General features: G+C 53.6%; 5 protein-coding genes and 1 non-coding gene across 6 annotated transcripts; 3 read left to right on the top strand and 3 right to left on the bottom strand.

Moving 5' to 3' along the window:
* Nucleotides 1–32: 32 nt before the first annotated feature.
* HD553DRAFT_304765 (uncharacterized protein) lies at nt 33–1,927 on the top strand. The gene is made up of 3 exons (XM_046179061.1): nt 33–378; nt 441–1,355; nt 1,422–1,927. Exons 1-3 carry the CDS (start codon nt 94–96, stop codon nt 1,908–1,910), a joined length of 1,689 nt encoding a protein of 562 aa, XP_046039816.1. The 5' UTR covers nt 33–93; the 3' UTR covers nt 1,911–1,927.
* Nucleotides 1,928–5,003, bottom strand: HD553DRAFT_304764 (thiamine diphosphate-binding protein). Its single transcript, XM_046179060.1, has 15 exons — nt 4,835–5,003; nt 4,722–4,762; nt 4,589–4,632; nt 4,464–4,517; nt 4,347–4,386; nt 4,185–4,267; nt 3,631–4,102; nt 3,544–3,556; nt 3,339–3,470; nt 3,223–3,256; nt 2,890–3,154; nt 2,691–2,824; nt 2,485–2,624; nt 2,318–2,417; nt 1,928–2,254 (listed from the first exon to the last, which is right to left on the bottom strand). The coding sequence occupies exons 1-15, from the start codon at nt 4,870–4,872 to the stop codon at nt 2,072–2,074; spliced, it is 1,773 nt and encodes a 590-aa protein (XP_046039815.1). The 5' UTR covers nt 4,873–5,003; the 3' UTR covers nt 1,928–2,071.
* A 349-nt stretch (nt 5,004–5,352) lies between these two features.
* HD553DRAFT_253196 (Snf7-domain-containing protein) lies at nt 5,353–7,139 on the top strand (the record flags this gene model as incomplete). Its single annotated transcript, XM_046177334.1, has 6 exons — nt 5,353–5,634; nt 5,736–5,972; nt 6,069–6,308; nt 6,407–6,543; nt 6,637–6,805; nt 6,888–7,139. Coding segments are annotated over 6 exons (1,317 nt in total), but the record flags the coding sequence as incomplete, so codon positions are not given.
* Nucleotides 7,140–7,640: 501 nt separating this feature from the next.
* Nucleotides 7,641–8,956, bottom strand: HD553DRAFT_339093 (uncharacterized protein; the record flags this gene model as incomplete). Its single annotated transcript, XM_046182407.1, has 5 exons — nt 7,641–7,701; nt 7,762–8,303; nt 8,375–8,591; nt 8,660–8,688; nt 8,753–8,956. The coding sequence occupies 5 exons, from the start codon at nt 8,954–8,956 to the stop codon at nt 7,641–7,643; spliced, it is 1,053 nt and encodes a 350-aa protein (XP_046039813.1).
* A 1,326-nt stretch (nt 8,957–10,282) lies between these two features.
* Nucleotides 10,283–14,357, bottom strand: HD553DRAFT_304756 (uncharacterized protein). The gene is made up of 10 exons (XM_046179059.1): nt 13,741–14,357; nt 13,581–13,658; nt 13,105–13,501; nt 12,335–13,022; nt 12,184–12,246; nt 11,710–12,100; nt 11,528–11,635; nt 11,177–11,449; nt 11,038–11,105; nt 10,283–10,968 (listed from the first exon to the last, which is right to left on the bottom strand). Exons 1-10 carry the CDS (start codon nt 14,303–14,305, stop codon nt 10,705–10,707), a joined length of 2,895 nt encoding a protein of 964 aa, XP_046039812.1. The 5' UTR covers nt 14,306–14,357; the 3' UTR covers nt 10,283–10,704.
* Nucleotides 14,358–15,223: 866 nt separating this feature from the next.
* HD553DRAFT_t11 lies at nt 15,224–15,317 on the top strand. The gene has a single exon. It is a non-coding gene; the product is annotated as a tRNA-Pro (tRNA).
* The last annotated feature ends 766 nt before the right edge of the window (nt 15,318–16,083 follow it).

Raw genomic sequence — 16,083 nt, 5'->3', positions numbered from 1 at the left:
ACCTCCATCGTCACCATGCATCTTCATCAACCTCTGAACATTGAAGCTAGATGTCACCTTCTAGATCCGTCAGGTGTACCTCCTCATGTTCAAATGCTGCCTCTGATAGGGTCTCGGGACTATCTCGCTCGATTGATACACCACCTCGAATCACATCTTCCGGACGACCTTGTCATCGACAAGAACATCTTTCTGGGAATCCTCTTGTGCCTGATAGCTGGTCAGCGGAACTTGATAGTCGATGTGGATGTGGATATCGAGGACGAAATAGATGACGACGGGCGGCAGAGGATTCATGGGCGAGTGGGTACGAGCAGGAAGGATAGGGAGAGACGGTTACAGGATAGACTCGAGAGGGTCTCGTCAATGTGTAAGATCGTAAGTCGGTCGATCCCGTATCCGAAACGACGTGACCGGTGCGTTGACTTCATCGATCATAGATATGTACAGCAATCTTTGCCTTGACGTGTAGGGCGAGCAAAATATCATCCCGATGGACCGCCAGCGAGCTACCTTGTGCCGTCTTCCCTTCACTGCCACTTCCTGCTGCACTGGAATCTTCAACCAGCAACGGCGAAGCCCAGGAAGTAGAACCAGGGCACCACCAAGGACCAGTACATACAAGCAGTATCCGTTCACCACGTTTCAAGCCTAGCAAACATCGCCCGAAGGACGAAGCGATCCAGGCCAACTCGACCAAACCGGTCCTCCCCCCTCCGAACAAGACTTCGAACACGATGTCATCTGAAAGTCATCATCAAGCGGCGCAGATCGTCGACGTCGATGTTGACGATGGGACCGTGTCCTCGAACACTTCTCGAGCTTCCACCCGGTCGAATCTTTCGATCTATGGGGACGACGAAGCCGAGCTTGATATACCCCAAGTCCTTGTGGTTAGAGGCCTCGAAGACGCTCGACATGGCGTGTACCTCAAGTTTTTAGAGATCCTCGAAGAGAGGCAGGTCAAATGGGTCGAAAAGTACGACGTCGATGTGGGGAAAGAGGCGGTCGATCCCTTAGCACGGCCAGAGGAAGGGAAACGGGACCGATCTCAACCTCTTCCTGAAGGATTCTTTCTGATCTACGTTCGCCCTTCGTTGGTTCCGCGCCGTGCGAGGCAACGGGCACGGTCACTCAGGGTCCCTCAGCGAGAGTCGAGCCGTAAGAATGCGAGAAGGGAGAGGGACGATGCGGGAGTGGCCGAGAGTGGAAATAGCGAGGCTCCTGGGTGGTTCATCGACAAGTTTGCGCTTAGTTGCTTGGCTGCCGAGGAGACGGTCTTGGGAGAAGACGGTGGAATTTTCGAAGACTTCTCGGTACAGTCAGAGCAGGGTGAACCCTTGATAGACGGGAAGGTACGCAAACATCGCTTAGTGATCAATGACGAAACCCTAGACTTATCCAGGTTGACGTCGTTACAGCTACTCCGGACACTGCGTCGACTCTCGGAAAAGACGCACATGCACCCTCCCTTACGTTTCCGGATATCCGACTTGACCAGTACCATCGTCCATCACCCGCACTTGTACAGCACGTTTGGCAGCACCAGCATCAGCGATTTCAAAACCTTTGTCAGGATCTCAAGGATCCTCTTTCGGCCTTTCTCGTGGCGACCCGACCTTCTCAATCTGGATATCAAGGGAAGAGAATACGATCAGAGGAAAAAGCTGCAAGAGGCCATGGAGAGGGAGGAATGGTATGCCACCGAGGAGGACGTTCGACGGCTATGGAGAAACCTGATCAGGCATCGGGTGGAATTGCGACCGCTTCGGGAACGCATCCTCTATACCACCGTCGGTTCCGCCGGCACTTATCGGCCAGAGAAGAACAAGCTATCGGTGTCAAATTTGGTTCGGCAGGACGAGCGGGTAGATGAGATTTTGGACGAAATCTTGGTCGTCCTGGGTTGAACGAGACGAGCGGAGTATTGTTGACTGTATCACACGGTTCTATTTTATTTGACAAGTTGTATCGACGGTTTCTAGTAGCTCTCTATAATGGCTGACTTTTGACTTGATTGGAATATTGCTGGTTCTCCTGTCACTCTTGAGACAACACGCCAGTGCCGTCTCTAAATCTTCGAGTTGGCCTCGGCGGTCAACTGAGCCTGGCGGATCAACCCGGCGGGCGCATCGCCCCGAGGCATGTAGACTTCGATCAGTCTCAGCTTGTCGGCCACGTTGAATTCCTTGTCGTTCAGGAGTTCATCCAATTCGGCCGGAGTATGAACCTCGAAAGATTGGTAAGGGTGGGTCTGTGAGGGATGCAACCATGAGTTTGAAAGTTCCGAGTTACGTTCGATGCCATTGTTACTAACGCTCTTTCCGGCAAAGAACGGCAACATCTTCTGCCAGTCGTACATCATAATATCGTTGTACTCGGCCTTGGGACCGTGAATCTGTCGCTCGATCTCGTAGCTAGAGAACGAATGAGAGCACATCGATCAGTCGTCGTTAATAACACGCTTCTCAAACCAAGGCTCACCCATCGTTGTTCAGCACAAAGAGGTACGGGCAGGTCTTACGTCGGATCATCGTGCCGACCTCCTGCAAGGTAAGCTGGATAGACCCGTCACCAGTAAACAAAATGGTCCTCCTCTTCTCCTTGGCCTCGTTGGCGGCGAGCTGAGTCGACAAGGCAGAGCAGAGCGTAAGCAACAATCCCGGCTTGATGACATGCTAGCGACTCACAACGGCGCCCATAGTTGCTCCGGTAGCCCATCCGATACTACCCCAGAGGGTCTGAGTCAGGCATGAACCGTTCTTAGGGAAAGGAACGTTTACGAGTCCGAAACTACTCGTGCCGGTTTCTCCGATAACAATATCTTTTTTTTGGATGTACATCAGCTTCACCGACCACCTGCCAACTCGGATACGAGGTTGAACTAACCGTTAGGCTGCAAGAAAGCTCCGATCCTGGGCCAGAACCAATCGTGCTTGATAGCCTTGGAGTCAGGCTCTGGCACCTGACCCAACTCTTCCCTCTGCTTCTTGCTCTTCTCGATAAGCTTCTCGTCCTTTTGCTTGGGTCCACCGTTCTTCTTGACGATCTGGCCCAGTGCTCGGGTCAGGTGAGGCAGGATCGTCCGGATGTCGCATTCGGGATAAGATGCGTAGCCAATCTTGGTCTCGAACGAGTGGAGCTCGACCGTGTCCTGGGACGATTACAACATGAGCGTTAGCTAGATGTTTGGCCGCGAGAGTGAAATGACTAAGCACCCACCTTGACGGGCAACTGGAAGGTGAAGCTTCCGGAGCTGTAAAAATAACCCTCAACCCAGAATCAGCCCTATGTCCGCCCAGATTCCTATCGGCGAGAAACCCTTCAGCACGACCTACTTGAAGTCGCTCTCCAACTTGCCGGCCATCAAGACGAAATCGGCATTCTCAATCTCTTGTCTGACGGCAGGGAGCGAGTTTGCACCGGCGTAGGTACCACCGAACAGGGTGTGATCCTCGTCCAACACCGATCTGCAAGTATGATCAGTTTGGGTGAGCTTGAGAGCACGAAAGGAGGCATCTACAGCAAGTCGACCGGACTCACTTTCCCATAGGGGCTGTGTATTTGCGAGACAAATAATATGAGCTTCCAAGCCAGGAAAACCAATATATCTTTCAACCGGCCACCTACTGGCAAAGAACCTAACTCCCGTAGCCTCGACCAACTTTTTCAGCTCGGGCCCGCATCCGAACCTGTCGGCGCAGATGTCGACGACGACGATAGGGTTCTTGCTCTTCTCGAACCTCTCCGAGATCTCGGCGATGCAATGTTTCAGCACGTCCGACTGGGTCGATTCGTCTCCCAGCTCATCGCTGACCGGCGCCGAATGAGGTCGAGGCAGCTTGGACTCCCTCAAAGGCGCATCCGAGACCTTGGCGTGAACCAGATCAGTCGGAAGGGTCAAGTAGACGGGCCTGCACTCGGTCAAAGCGCAAGTGATGACGCGGTCGATCTCGGTCGTCCAGTCGGTGTTCTTTTTGAGGATACCGACGGCGCTGCTGATATGCGAGGACATTTCCGCAAACGAGTTGAAAGTGCCCGAACCGCCTAGGGTGTGGTGCAAGATGGCCTTGTTAGCCTGGAGCGAGGTCGAGGGGACTCCCTGTCAGATGAGGTGACAGGCATTTCTTTAGCCATCTTCCTCAAGATAATCGAGCGAGTTTGGGCTTGTCGAGCGGACTCACGACCAAGTGCAAGATGGGGACACGTTCAGACATGGCGCCTGCGATACCGTTCAAGGCCGAGAGTTCACCAACACCGAACGTGGCTGGAAAATGGGACAGCGTAGGAAATAAGTTGGTATATAAAGTCTACTCCGGAATACATTCAACCCATTTGGTACTCACTGACAACCACACCTAGACTGTGTTTCACTCGAGCGTATCCCTGTTCGAGACGGTCAAACGATTTCAGCATCCGTATCAAACTGAATATGTTCGAAAGGTGTTTTTGAGCAAACTCACGTCCGCCGCGTACGAAGCGTTAAGCTCATTAGTCGATCCGACCCAGTGAATGTCCTGCGAGGAAGAAAAGTTGTAGACGTTATGTATAAATCTCAAACTGAACAGAGGTAGTCTCAGCTACTAACCTTGTCGTTTTCGATGAAGTCCAGCCAGTCAAGGTTGTAGTCGCCTACAAACGAATGATCGCACGGCGATACCGATTAGCATTTAGAGCGGATAGACAAACGGCACTTCCTCGACAACGAGCGTCCGGCTTACCTGGAAGACCGAAGACTTGCTTGACATCTAGTTGCTTGAGCCTGTCGACGATCGATGAGTCAGTGTAAGGACTGCACAAACAGCATACCTTCGATCAAGACCTTTGACCTTACCTTTCGACGATGTATTGGCCGAGTTCGATTTCGCCCATGGTGTGAACGTCAGGTTGTTGAGGGAGGGTATTTGAGGAGGTATGGATATGTGCTTAGGGACAGGTCAAACTGTATGATATGAATGTGATAGTATTGGAGACGATGAGGCGATGGAATGATGATGATGAATGCTCTGATAGTAGTTTGTGTATATCGTGGGGACATAGAGAGGGGAGGCCGTGCTATTTCGGCAAAGGCGGGTCAGATCGCCCCTCGGGCATAGCAGGGTGACGTCAGCCGGGAAAGGTGACGGCATTCGGGTCGGACGCGTATAACGAATACGCATTATGTCAGCGATCCGCAACGTGATTATGGAGTCTGCGACTTCGTAAACATATCATTCTCGCCATCAGGATGGTCTCATCAATATGCGATGTCCTCTGAACCAACATCTTGAGACTGTGCTTACAAAGATCTCTTAAATCTCGACAGCCACTATGGCTCCACCTACTTCTCTAGCACAACTTCTGGAAGATTCATCGACCCTACAAACGCCCTCGCAACCCCGTCTACAGGCCCTCTATACGTTCACCTCTAACCAGGAGCTGACCAACCCAGCGGGTTACGAAGCCAATCTACGATGGTGGTCCTCGGTATTGGAGGAATCTCTCAGGGAAGGATTGCTCGGACGTGGTTCGGACTCGACGACGGTCGACAGGCTGGGGTTCGAGGTGGACAAGGAGGCATTAGGCAGGGCGTTCGAGTGGACTGCGGGCGGGTTGACGGGGACGGGAAGGCCAAAAGGGTTAGCAAGCGTCGTCGTGAGTTGAGTTTGCAGTGTTCAGGTATGCTACCGATTTGTTCTCGTGCTGATCAGCTCAATCTCCGCGTGCGGTATTCCTTACCATCTGTCGTCCCGTAGGACTCGCAACTCTCGTCAACGCCACCCAATTATCTCCCCCTTCCTTCATTCCTTTCTTCCCCATATCCCATCTCTCAAACCCCTTCGCTCACTTCTAGACTCATAACCGCTCCGCTCTGGTGGGGTCTCTCCAAGCTGAACCCGTTCGGAGCCTCGTCGTCGCCCAAAGGAGTTGATGAGGAAAAGATATGGAAACGGTTGAGGGGCGTCAGGGTGGTTCATCTTGGGTTGGTCGAGGTGAGCCTGGTTCACGATGGAGCATTACTCTCTGATCAATCTGGATGAATCATCGACTGACCATCTGACTTTTGTATTCCCTATTAAACCCATCAGGAAGTCGCTCAGAACTTGATCTCCCACCTCGCCTCTTCCCCACCTCTGACCCCATCGGCACACCTTCTTACTACGAGCTCATTCCTCAGCCGATATTCTACTATGGTACTGCCTTCCTGTTCACGTTCGGGGTCGAGCAAAGATCAAGAGCAGGTCGGAATCAGCGAGAGAGATTGCAAAATCCTGTTGAGGTATCTGCAACGGGACAAGAAGGTGTTAGTGGCCGATGAGAAGGGCGAGGTAAGCAACAGGCCGAGTTACACCTTCGAGGAGCACTTGTGGCTGACCAGCGAAAGTCTGCATTCTGCTGTCCCGTCATCATCGGCTTGGGATAACAGGTCTACAAGATCGTACCTCTAGGCACAGACCCTAGCGACGTCAAGGTCACAGAAGCGGATCGGGGAACGGTAGCGATCATGGCTACGCTAGACAAGCTTGATAGGCAGATTGAAGGTATTCACGAGGAGATGATTAGGTAGGTCCTTCTCTCCTCGTTCATCTCCGTCGCATCGTCAAAAATGGAGAGTGATCGTTCCGAATTGACGGTATATCGCCTCTCTCTCTGCAGTGCCCAGACCAAAGCCTCGACGTTCTTGAAGCAGAACCAGAAAACAATCGCCCTCTCATACCTCCGATCGAAGAAGCAACTGGAGAGTGTTCTAGAGAAACGGGTCGGGGCGGCCGAACAGCTCAGGACGGTCTTAAGAGGAATCGATAATGCCCAAGGGGACGCCGAGGTATGTGTGGAGTCCCCGTCGAATCGGTTATCCGAAATTTACTCACCTGGTAACGTGTGTTCTCGTATTGTATTTGGACCAGATCATCAAGGCCTACGAAATGTCGACCTCGACCCTGCGTTCCGTCTTGTCGAACCCGGCGCTTCAGCGAGATCGCGTGGACGCGACCATGGATGCCTTGGCGGACGCTCTCGCAGACCAGCAGGAGATCGATCAGGCTATCCAGAGTGGCGGTCAGTTGGCCCTCGCCGGGTCTAGTGCAGGGGTCGATGTGGACGAGGACGACCTGGAGAAGGAGTTGGAAGGGTTGGTGCAGGAGAAGAAGCGGGAAGAGGACATCGAGCGTCAGAGCGATGCTAAGCGGGAAGAAGAGCGAATTGTGGAACGAGCGCGAGAGGACAGGGAGATCGAGGAGAGGCTGCAGAGGCTTCGACCGGCTGCTACAGCGGGCGAAACGACTTCTGAGGAAGCTATCAAGGGCGATCACACGCGGCGGGAAGTCCAGGAAGAAGCGGCGTGAGCCGAAACGACGACGACCACAGGACGATATTGCCCCAAATTGATGGGTGACGTACGAGCTACCGAATGTTGTACAATACGAGTTGTTGCTTGTGTGAGCTAACAGTGTATTCTATATTGAGAGGTCGATGTCAGTCGAATGTACAATTACAACTATACGATTCTACGGCGCAAAGCCATAATCCGTACACCAATGTCGGCGCAAGCAGCTTCGAAGAAGTGATAAGACCGGTGGTTCAGGGGCCAAGGGTACAAGATATACATGCAAGAAATCGAATAAGAACGCCGCAACAGACATGGGCACGCCGTCACATTACTAAGCAGCTGCAGGAGGCTTGGTTGCCGCGGTGTAGGGGCCAGCTTCAGATAGGCTCATCCTGGCAAAATCGAGCAGGTCGACTGGTGTCCCCGGCGGCGGAACGTCACACCTCGCTCACCTTCTGACCTGGTGAGCATATTCCTCGTCGAGCTTGTCATGCTGTCCTTGATCGCTGATCAGGCTTTCTTCGCCTCTCTCATCGACGATTACGACTGCGGGATTTTCCGACATGGTTCGACCTTGAGCGGTCCGCGTACCGAATTGCATGGAACCCTTTTCTCTCTGGGCTTCGGAGTAGTCGGACAACCTTGCCTTGATCTGCTGCGGGTCTTGTTCGGCGTACGACGACACGCGTGAAGCGCGGAATTGGCCAATGATTCCGGACCCCGGGCGGTTCTCGATCCCTCTGCCGGGAAGCTCAGGTTGAGGCATGTTCACCAGGTTGGCGTGGTAGTTTTCCTCCTTCCACACCCGGTCGGCCTCTTTGATACGTCGATGGATACCGTATGCGCCCAGGCCAAAGCCTAGCATCGAGATCGTTGCGGCGACCGCGATGGTCGACATCGCATTGCCAGCCCGAATCTCCACACTGCTGCGTTTCAAGGTGGAGAACGAGTTGTGCGTTGAGCCAAACGCGAGCCATGCGAGGATGCAGCCGAACTGTCCAGGAGAAGAAGAGGAGTTTTTAGGCATCGAACTGTCGATCATGGGGAATTCAGGAACAAGCTCACCAGTTGCATGCACAGCACGGCCACCTCGATTATGTTGAAATAGAGATGTCGCGCCAGGTGCTCTGTGCCGATGACCCTGTAGCCTGCAGGCGCGGTCACCGTCAAGACTGCCCAGAAGACGACGGCGATGATCGTCCAGTAACAGGACAAGGGGACCAGGGTTTTGACCGTAATGGCGGAACCGACGTCGAATATTTGGTCTAGGTAGGGATTTTCGCTGGAGTGGCGATGTGATTCGACTTAGCGACCGGCTATCAGAAGGTCCCAGGCGCAACTCGAGCTTACCTCAAAGCGGCATAGGTGCAGTTGCTGGTCTATACGCGAGTCGAGAGTTTCAGCTCGCGCTACAAAGCGTTGAAGATCTTGACCTCGACTTACTCCAGCCCAGCACCACCCATTGACTCCCGTCTTGAGTACCGCGCCTTCGCCAGTTGGAGAGTCCATCTCGAACCAGTAGAGGCTCTCGACGGGCCCCGGTACCGAGAGTAGGACGATAACAAGAAGTAATAGACTGAGACCCGATATACCTAGGGCGATGACAGGCTGGCTGAGAGCCGCGTTGGTATAGCTTCCGACGCCCATGGTTTCGAATGTGAAGTGGCGCGAGTTGTCGATCTACTCCTGCGTTGGCGCAAAGTGGTCTCCAATTTTGGTCACAGAACATCGTTGTGCGACATGGATTATATGCGAAAGATGGAACACGTTTGAGGGGAATGTGGAACATTATCAAACGGGGGCGTATCAAAGGGATGCGGTGAGGGTGACCCAGGGGCCGACCACAAAGGACGCCGCAAGGAGTTCAAGGGCTGGCGCGTCGCTGCGGGAGGTTTCCCCTTGACTCCGCGGGGATCGACTGAAACGCGGAAAAGAGAAGGTTTCTGCAAGATTTCGAGCGTGGCGAGTCTTGGAAGTTGGACCCCGGCGGGTGTACCGTGTTCGAGTCACAACTGGAACCCTACGCGACCGGGTTTCGAAGCCCGTCGAGACGTCGAACCCGTGGACACCGTCCCGGGTGGAAAGAGCGGTGAGCTCAGCAGGGCCTAATATGCTGATATGAGCGACTAACAGCCGCATATAGAATCGTGACATCAGGTCGGCTGCAGACAGTGTTGTTACGTGTGAGGCAGCAGGTGAAGGATGACATTCGGGAGCTGTATTGCATGGAAGGCATTGCAGACAGAGGTCTTGGCGCCGACAGGCGCAACGCAGGCCTGGGTGATTGATCGAGTACTTGGTACTATTTGAGGACGAGACTAGACACCGCCAGAACTGTGGAAAGACAGGACAGGATGTGGAAAGCTCCGCATGTGCGAGTAGGTCGGATACTAAGCGCATTGACCAGAGCATTGACGAGGGACTTCAAACTCGCTTGGAGAGGCTTCTCATCGGGAGGCCGCTCAGAACCTCAATTACGATATGGCGACGGTACGATCGGGCCTGAGTATATGAATACAACGTCCTTGTCTCGACCTCAGTCACAGCTGCCTCTCTCGCTTCTGTTGTGTAGGACTACGAGTATAGGTTAGATATCGGGTAAGGACGCTCAGGCTATAAGATGTTACCTACGATCTTCAGTTCTCTTGGTCAGCAGCTTTCAATCACCGCGTCCTCTGTCGCTTCTGTTGTCCAGGCCTACGAGTAAAGGTTGGACATCGGGCAAGGTAAAGGTGAGATACCAGGCAACGACGCTCAGGCTATGCGTTCTCACCTGTCTTCTCCGGTCCTCTTGATCAGCAGCTTAGGGTGCTTTTTGGCGAGCTGTGCTGCCTTTCTTGGGGGTGGAAAGACGCAAATTAAGCCCCTAGAGGAACAAGTTCCGCAGAATGGTCCTCCTGTACATTTAGGACCTGAACGACCGAATTGTGAGGTTTTGCACTGATGAAATATGATGTGAAACACTCACCGCCATCGACAGTGCATTTGATACAGCTTTTGGCATGGTTGCCTGCATCCTGGAAGCTCTTTTCAGCAAAGGGGATGTCTGGCATGATTGAATGTGATTGAATAGTGTACAGAAAAGGTTCACAAAGTATACGGGACATGTCAAGATGTTTGCGATCGTTGTCCTCCGAATCAGTTAAGACGCTCCCATCACACTTTTTTGATCAAAGGCATGTCTCACATTTTGATCGCGCTAAATCACAACAAGCCCCGGCAGGCAGGTCTGCCATCTCAACGACAAGGACTCACTGCGCCGCTATGAGAAAGGCAGCAACATAATGATAGACAGTACAACGTCGTAATTTGCATAGGTGGCCCATAGACCGGTAAACGTTCATCGTGAATGGATCGTGGCGTAAGCGCGCGCGTATAGACAGTGTCGTTTCACACTAAGTATCGAGACTTTCCAAGTCCTCTACGGAGTTCCAGGTGAAAGGGTCGAAGGCTGGTGGTGTGTAATCGAGAGGCAAATCGTCTTGGCGGTCTGGAGATACTGATCCTCCGCCTCGTCGCCTGCGTTCCAGCTTGTTGATCTTGGCCATTGTTAAATAGTGCCGGCTGATGATGTGATCGTCGTGGTGTGGACGCCAAAGAATCTGTTCCAGTGTCTTTTGACCGTTGGTCACTTGGTATTCCACAGTAACGGCCACGATCTGCTCGAACGTACACCATAGTCAGCTGGCCATGACGGATCGGGTGCCGTTTCAGACCACGGGCTTTACCTGTTGAAGTCGGTAAAATTCCGCAAATTCCGGCAGATTCTCCTGTTCCTTCAGGGTCATGTAAAGCACTGGTGACCAATGAGGAAGTGTCGAGTGTCAAGATGTGGAACCGATTATGTGTATGGCGACAAGCACGCACCGGAAGGAATGTCATTCTCGTAACAGCATCTTGACCTTTCCAGAGAGATCGTATCACCCCTTTCCGCCGCCCAACTTTGTAGTCGCGTGCCGAATACCGGGTGGACTAGAAGCTGTGCAGGGATGAGCAACCTGACGATCTCCAAGTGTGGCTCTCTGTATGTGATCTTTTCCCCCTGAAGTAGTTGGCCGTCTTTCATGCAGAAATGCATAGCCATCTGGCCCTTGATGATTCCGACTTTGTGACAGATCCGACACGTGACCAGCCTGTATCCTGCTGGGCGTATTTGTGGTGGACCGGGAATTGTGTCAGAAACCGTGCCGGCGAGGGTTACGTCCACCATTCACGCACCTGTAACCACACTCGACCGGGCTGCAGTCGCGGTATTCACATTGGCGAGCCACATCAAGACGTCCTCGGGTTTATGATATGACGTGTAACCAGGGTACAAACGACGCTCTGTGTACCAAATCGGGACTCGGCCGGCGAACAAGGCAGCAACAACAGAAATTGGAGACCAAATCGATACTTACTGTCTTGTGCATTTGCCAAAGCTTTCCTAGCCCGGGCGGCTGCTTGCTTCAACTCGTCCGTATCTTGCTGGAGACAGAGACGCCTAGCCGACTCGGCAAGGACACAGCCCATCTTTCTCGATTCGAGCCAAAATTTCCAGTCCGAATCTCCCACCGACATGCCGTCTGGGCAAGGTGCGTGAGAAGACTGGGCGAGATCGTGAATCTGCTCCAATCTTTCATCGCTACTAGGCTCTCCAGCTGCAGTCACAGCTGCATCCAGGGTCCTTTGACGGATCTGAGCCATTCTGGCACCCCGAATCAGAGCTTCTTCCAATAGCTGATCGAAGTCTTCATCGGATTTTCGGCAGCGTGACAGACTGAATATGCCGGTTTGAAGTTCAAGGTACACCTGTCGAGCGAGCGTTTCGCCGAGATAGTATATGTCCGTCAATGATTTGCTAGGATGGGGGCTCCGTCTGAATGCGACTGCACCTGTAACTTTTCTTCCCAAAGACTCTTCAGGCCGATCGTTTCGAAAAGCTCTTCGCTTTGCTTCTGTAGCGTGGGATATGCAGGCAGACGAGACATCAATGTCAGCAACAAAGTAAGCTTGAAAACATGTGCCTGCTGATCGTAAACTGACCTGTACTATGGACGCAGCCGACTTGCTCCACGTTGCCTGGTCTGCCGCGAGCTCGAAGAGGATCCTGCCTTTCAGAGCGACCAGGACGTTCAATTCATGCAGGTGCCAGGTGAGGTCGGGTCGATACGACATCAAGCCGCAGTGGAACCGATGCAACAGCAGCGACCACTGGCCGTCGGCGAGTTGAACGAGGGTAATTTTCCCCAACCAACAGCGAATGAAATCGCCGTCAGCCTGGTCGGTCCAGTCGTCCTCGGTCGATCCCGAGTTGCCGCTCAGCTCGCGCACGTTTTCAACCGACGCCTTGTTGGATCGCAAGATCTGACAGACCTTGTCCGACTGGCAGATGATGACCCTTGGTCTCAGGATAGAGAGCGTCTTCCAAAAGAATCCAAGGAAGAGCCGGAAGAGTATGTGACAGATGCACACTGCCCAGAAGTCGACAAATGGCCCGTGATCTGGGCCCGCATATCGATAATATCGAGATGCGGCTCCAGCTACGGGTCCGTACCAACTCGCGTTCGAGAAAGCGTCTCTTATAGGTATATCCTTGGCGACATTGAGAAAGAGACTTGTACCATCACCACCGACCCGCCTCGTTGTGAGGCTCGCCGCGTCGATTGCTTTTTCGAGAGCTCTAGATGAGATCGGCTTCATGTGCTCCTCGGCTGCCACCTCGCGCATCATCCTATAGAGTCGAAATGATTGACATACGGAAACATTCTGTCAGATATTTGTAACCCTGATCTTTCTTCTGCGCGCAGACATACCTGTAGTGTCCGTCTAACTCCTCTCGTAACGCTGGATCCGGGGCCAGCACGACTGGGTCTTGATCCGAGGGAGACGTGTCGGAAAGCAGAGAATCGACTATAGCAACCATGTCTCGAACCTCGGTGGAATCCCTCCATCGCACAAAGGATGGACCTCCAAATGCCGAGTTCAAGCTCAGCTCACGAGACATTGCAGCGATCAGGTCCATCTCGACGAGTACTGCAGGGTGAATGTCCCACACGTCTTGACACGTGGTACCAGGCGTATTACCGAGGTCCGCAACGGCGAGAGCAGGGATGCGATAAACGGTGAAGGACTCGTCTGGGCGGAGCATGCTCGAAAATCGCGCTCGTCTACCTTGCGTTTGGGTTTCGTCGTGTTGAAGCCGTCCTTGAGCTGTACCGAAAGAGAGGAATCAGTCGTCAGTGGTTTGCTTAAAGGCGTTTGCATTCGCGTTCGGTTGAGTAACACGTACCTGTAGTGGCGATGGTCGCGCCCGCATATATCCACGATACCATCTCGTCTGCCGTTTCCCAAGCCTGTCGTTTCGTCTCTAGACGGTGAGGTTTGCGCGCAGACGGAACACCTTCTTAGCGATTTGCGGGGCTGCGCATTCCGTTCGAACGCGGACGTACCTATATGCCACCAGTCAACGGGATAACGATCTTTCCATTGCTCGAGCAGCTCGAGAGAGCGTTCTCGGGTGAGCCGGACGATGCGGAGGTAGACCTCGAGCGAGAAGCCTCCCTCGTCTTGTTCGATCTCGTAGGTCTCGGTGTCACCTTGTTCGCCTTTGGCAGCTCCACCTGATTTGCCAACGTCGTCGAGCTCGACCGTAGCGAGCTCTAGAGCAGGGTGACCACTTGGGTCCAGGCCGAGTGGGTCGTTGAGAAGTTGACAAAACAGCTCGGCAAGTGGGTGACTCTTCTGCAGAGCGTCGGCCAAGAGCGTGTTCTCGATGGCGGGCAGGTGACACCTCTCTCGGCGGCGGTTCAACTCGCCTATGATGCCATCATGAGAGACATCGGTGCGTCTAGATTCGAATCGCTCCAAAGCTTGGTCGACCATCCACCGGAGTTGTTCTTGCCGATCGGCGATTCGGGCCTGGCGAATTTGCTCCAAGTCGGGCTTGCCTTCCGGCCCACCGCCAAAAAGGGCGTCGAGCCTTGAGTCCCTCCTGCGTTCAGCCGAGCTGGCCATGTCGCGAGGGGTGAGATGAGGGTTTATCTAAACGGAATAGACGTGTTTTAGATGGCCACTGCCGAGATCCGAGAACGTCTCGGTGGGAAGGATGAGGGGTTTCAACATTTTGATGGCTTCTCGAAACGTGAGGTGGCTTCCGGAGTAACTTGTCACTGCTAGGGCGGGCGCGTCACGTGAGATCCATGGCAACAGCTCAATACATACGCGTGGCGTACGGGGTTTTCTATGAGGCCCGGCAGTGGATCTCTGGGGTCTTGAGGTAATAAGGTTGCGAGACTGGGGCGAGGTAACGGTAGGCATAGCTATGTAATAGTGGATGTCTAACTAGTGCAGGGTACTAGTTGGACGTCTGCAAGGACATCTCCTAAAAGGTCTGAGAGAGGGTCCTATCAGTAAGAATGCGTACCGAGGCCCAGCTGGGGAAAGAAGGGCGCCGCAGGCGCCACGCACGCGAAGCGTGCGGCTTTTTGGGCCTGATTATCGCTGGCTCGACCTGTTTCTACTGTGAACATCCCAAACATCAAGGTCCCGCTGGTCTAGGGGTTATGACCTCCCGTATCGCTCTAAAGTGCCAAGCATGCTGAGCAGTGCGGCTTTTTGGGCCTGATTATCGCTGGCTCGACCTGTTTCTACTGTGAACATCCCAAACATCAAGGTCCCGCTGGTCTAGGGGTTATGACCTCCCGTATCGCTCTAAAGTGCCAAGCATGCTGAGCAGTGCGGCTTTTTGGGCCTGATTATCGCTGGCTCGACCTGTTTCTACTGTGAACATCCCAAACATCAAGGTCCCGCTGGTCTAGGGGTTATGACCTCCCGTATCGCTCTAAAGTGCCAAGCATGCTGAGCAGTGCGGCTTTTTGGGCCTGATTATCGCTGGCTCGACCTGTTTCTACTGTGAACATCCCAAACATCAAGGTCCCGCTGGTCTAGGGGTTATGATCCTCCCTTAGGGGTATTAAACATCCTACTCGGATGGGAGGGGTGCTGTGTTCGAGTCACAGGTGGGACCCAGTGTTTTTGCCCTTTTTGCGGTCTTTTTTGGCGGTTTACGCTTCGAAAACAGTCAGCCCTCTTCCAGTCCAGCTCGTACAATGCCCATACGCCCATGGATCACCTGTGATACCTTTTAGGGGGCGTTGACACTGGCTGATCGAGATATCAGACGCCAACTGATTACCCATGGCAAGGTTGGTTCAGAACGGTGACTACAGCTCGGCCTTTCTCCGCCTTTTCCCGCTGGCGCCTATCGATTGGGCTGTCCCCGCCGTCGCGCACAACTCATGCTTCAGATCTGGTATCAGACATATCGCTCGTCCTCGCATTGCAATCTGCCACATGTGTCGCATGTGACGACGTTTCCGTGCTTGCGAGATTGAACGTTCCACAACACAGCCCATGACTTCCTCCACCGTTTCCCGGTGACTGCTCAGTCTCGACGATGCGTCCGACGTCGCAGCGCCTCCGGCCTCTCGTCTCTCGCCTCGTACTCGTACTCGTACAGTGGTACAGTGGGAACACTCGAGTATTCAAGTCCACGTCATTCCCCCCGCATCGAAAGTTGTGTCGAATCGACGAACCGAGTCCCGACTGTCGAATCGCCAGACAATCACCGAGCATCGGTGTGGTGCGGGCGATGCGGCAATGGTCCCCCTTCTCAGGCACGCGTGGGCGCGGAACTGAAACGAGCGATGACGAAACTTGTTGGAACCCTTGAGCCGTCGTATGCCCTGCCCACTGCACCTCCACATGCGACCAGCACCACTCGTCATGCATCA

Source organism: Filobasidium floriforme (assembly GCF_021052385.1).
Source record: "Filobasidium floriforme strain CBS 6241 chromosome Unknown HD553scaffold_2, whole genome shotgun sequence".
NCBI classification, from domain to species: domain Eukaryota; kingdom Fungi; phylum Basidiomycota; class Tremellomycetes; order Filobasidiales; family Filobasidiaceae; genus Filobasidium; species Filobasidium floriforme.
Note: the sequence above shows the minus strand (reverse complement) of the source record. Positions and strands in the feature narration are given on the sequence as shown.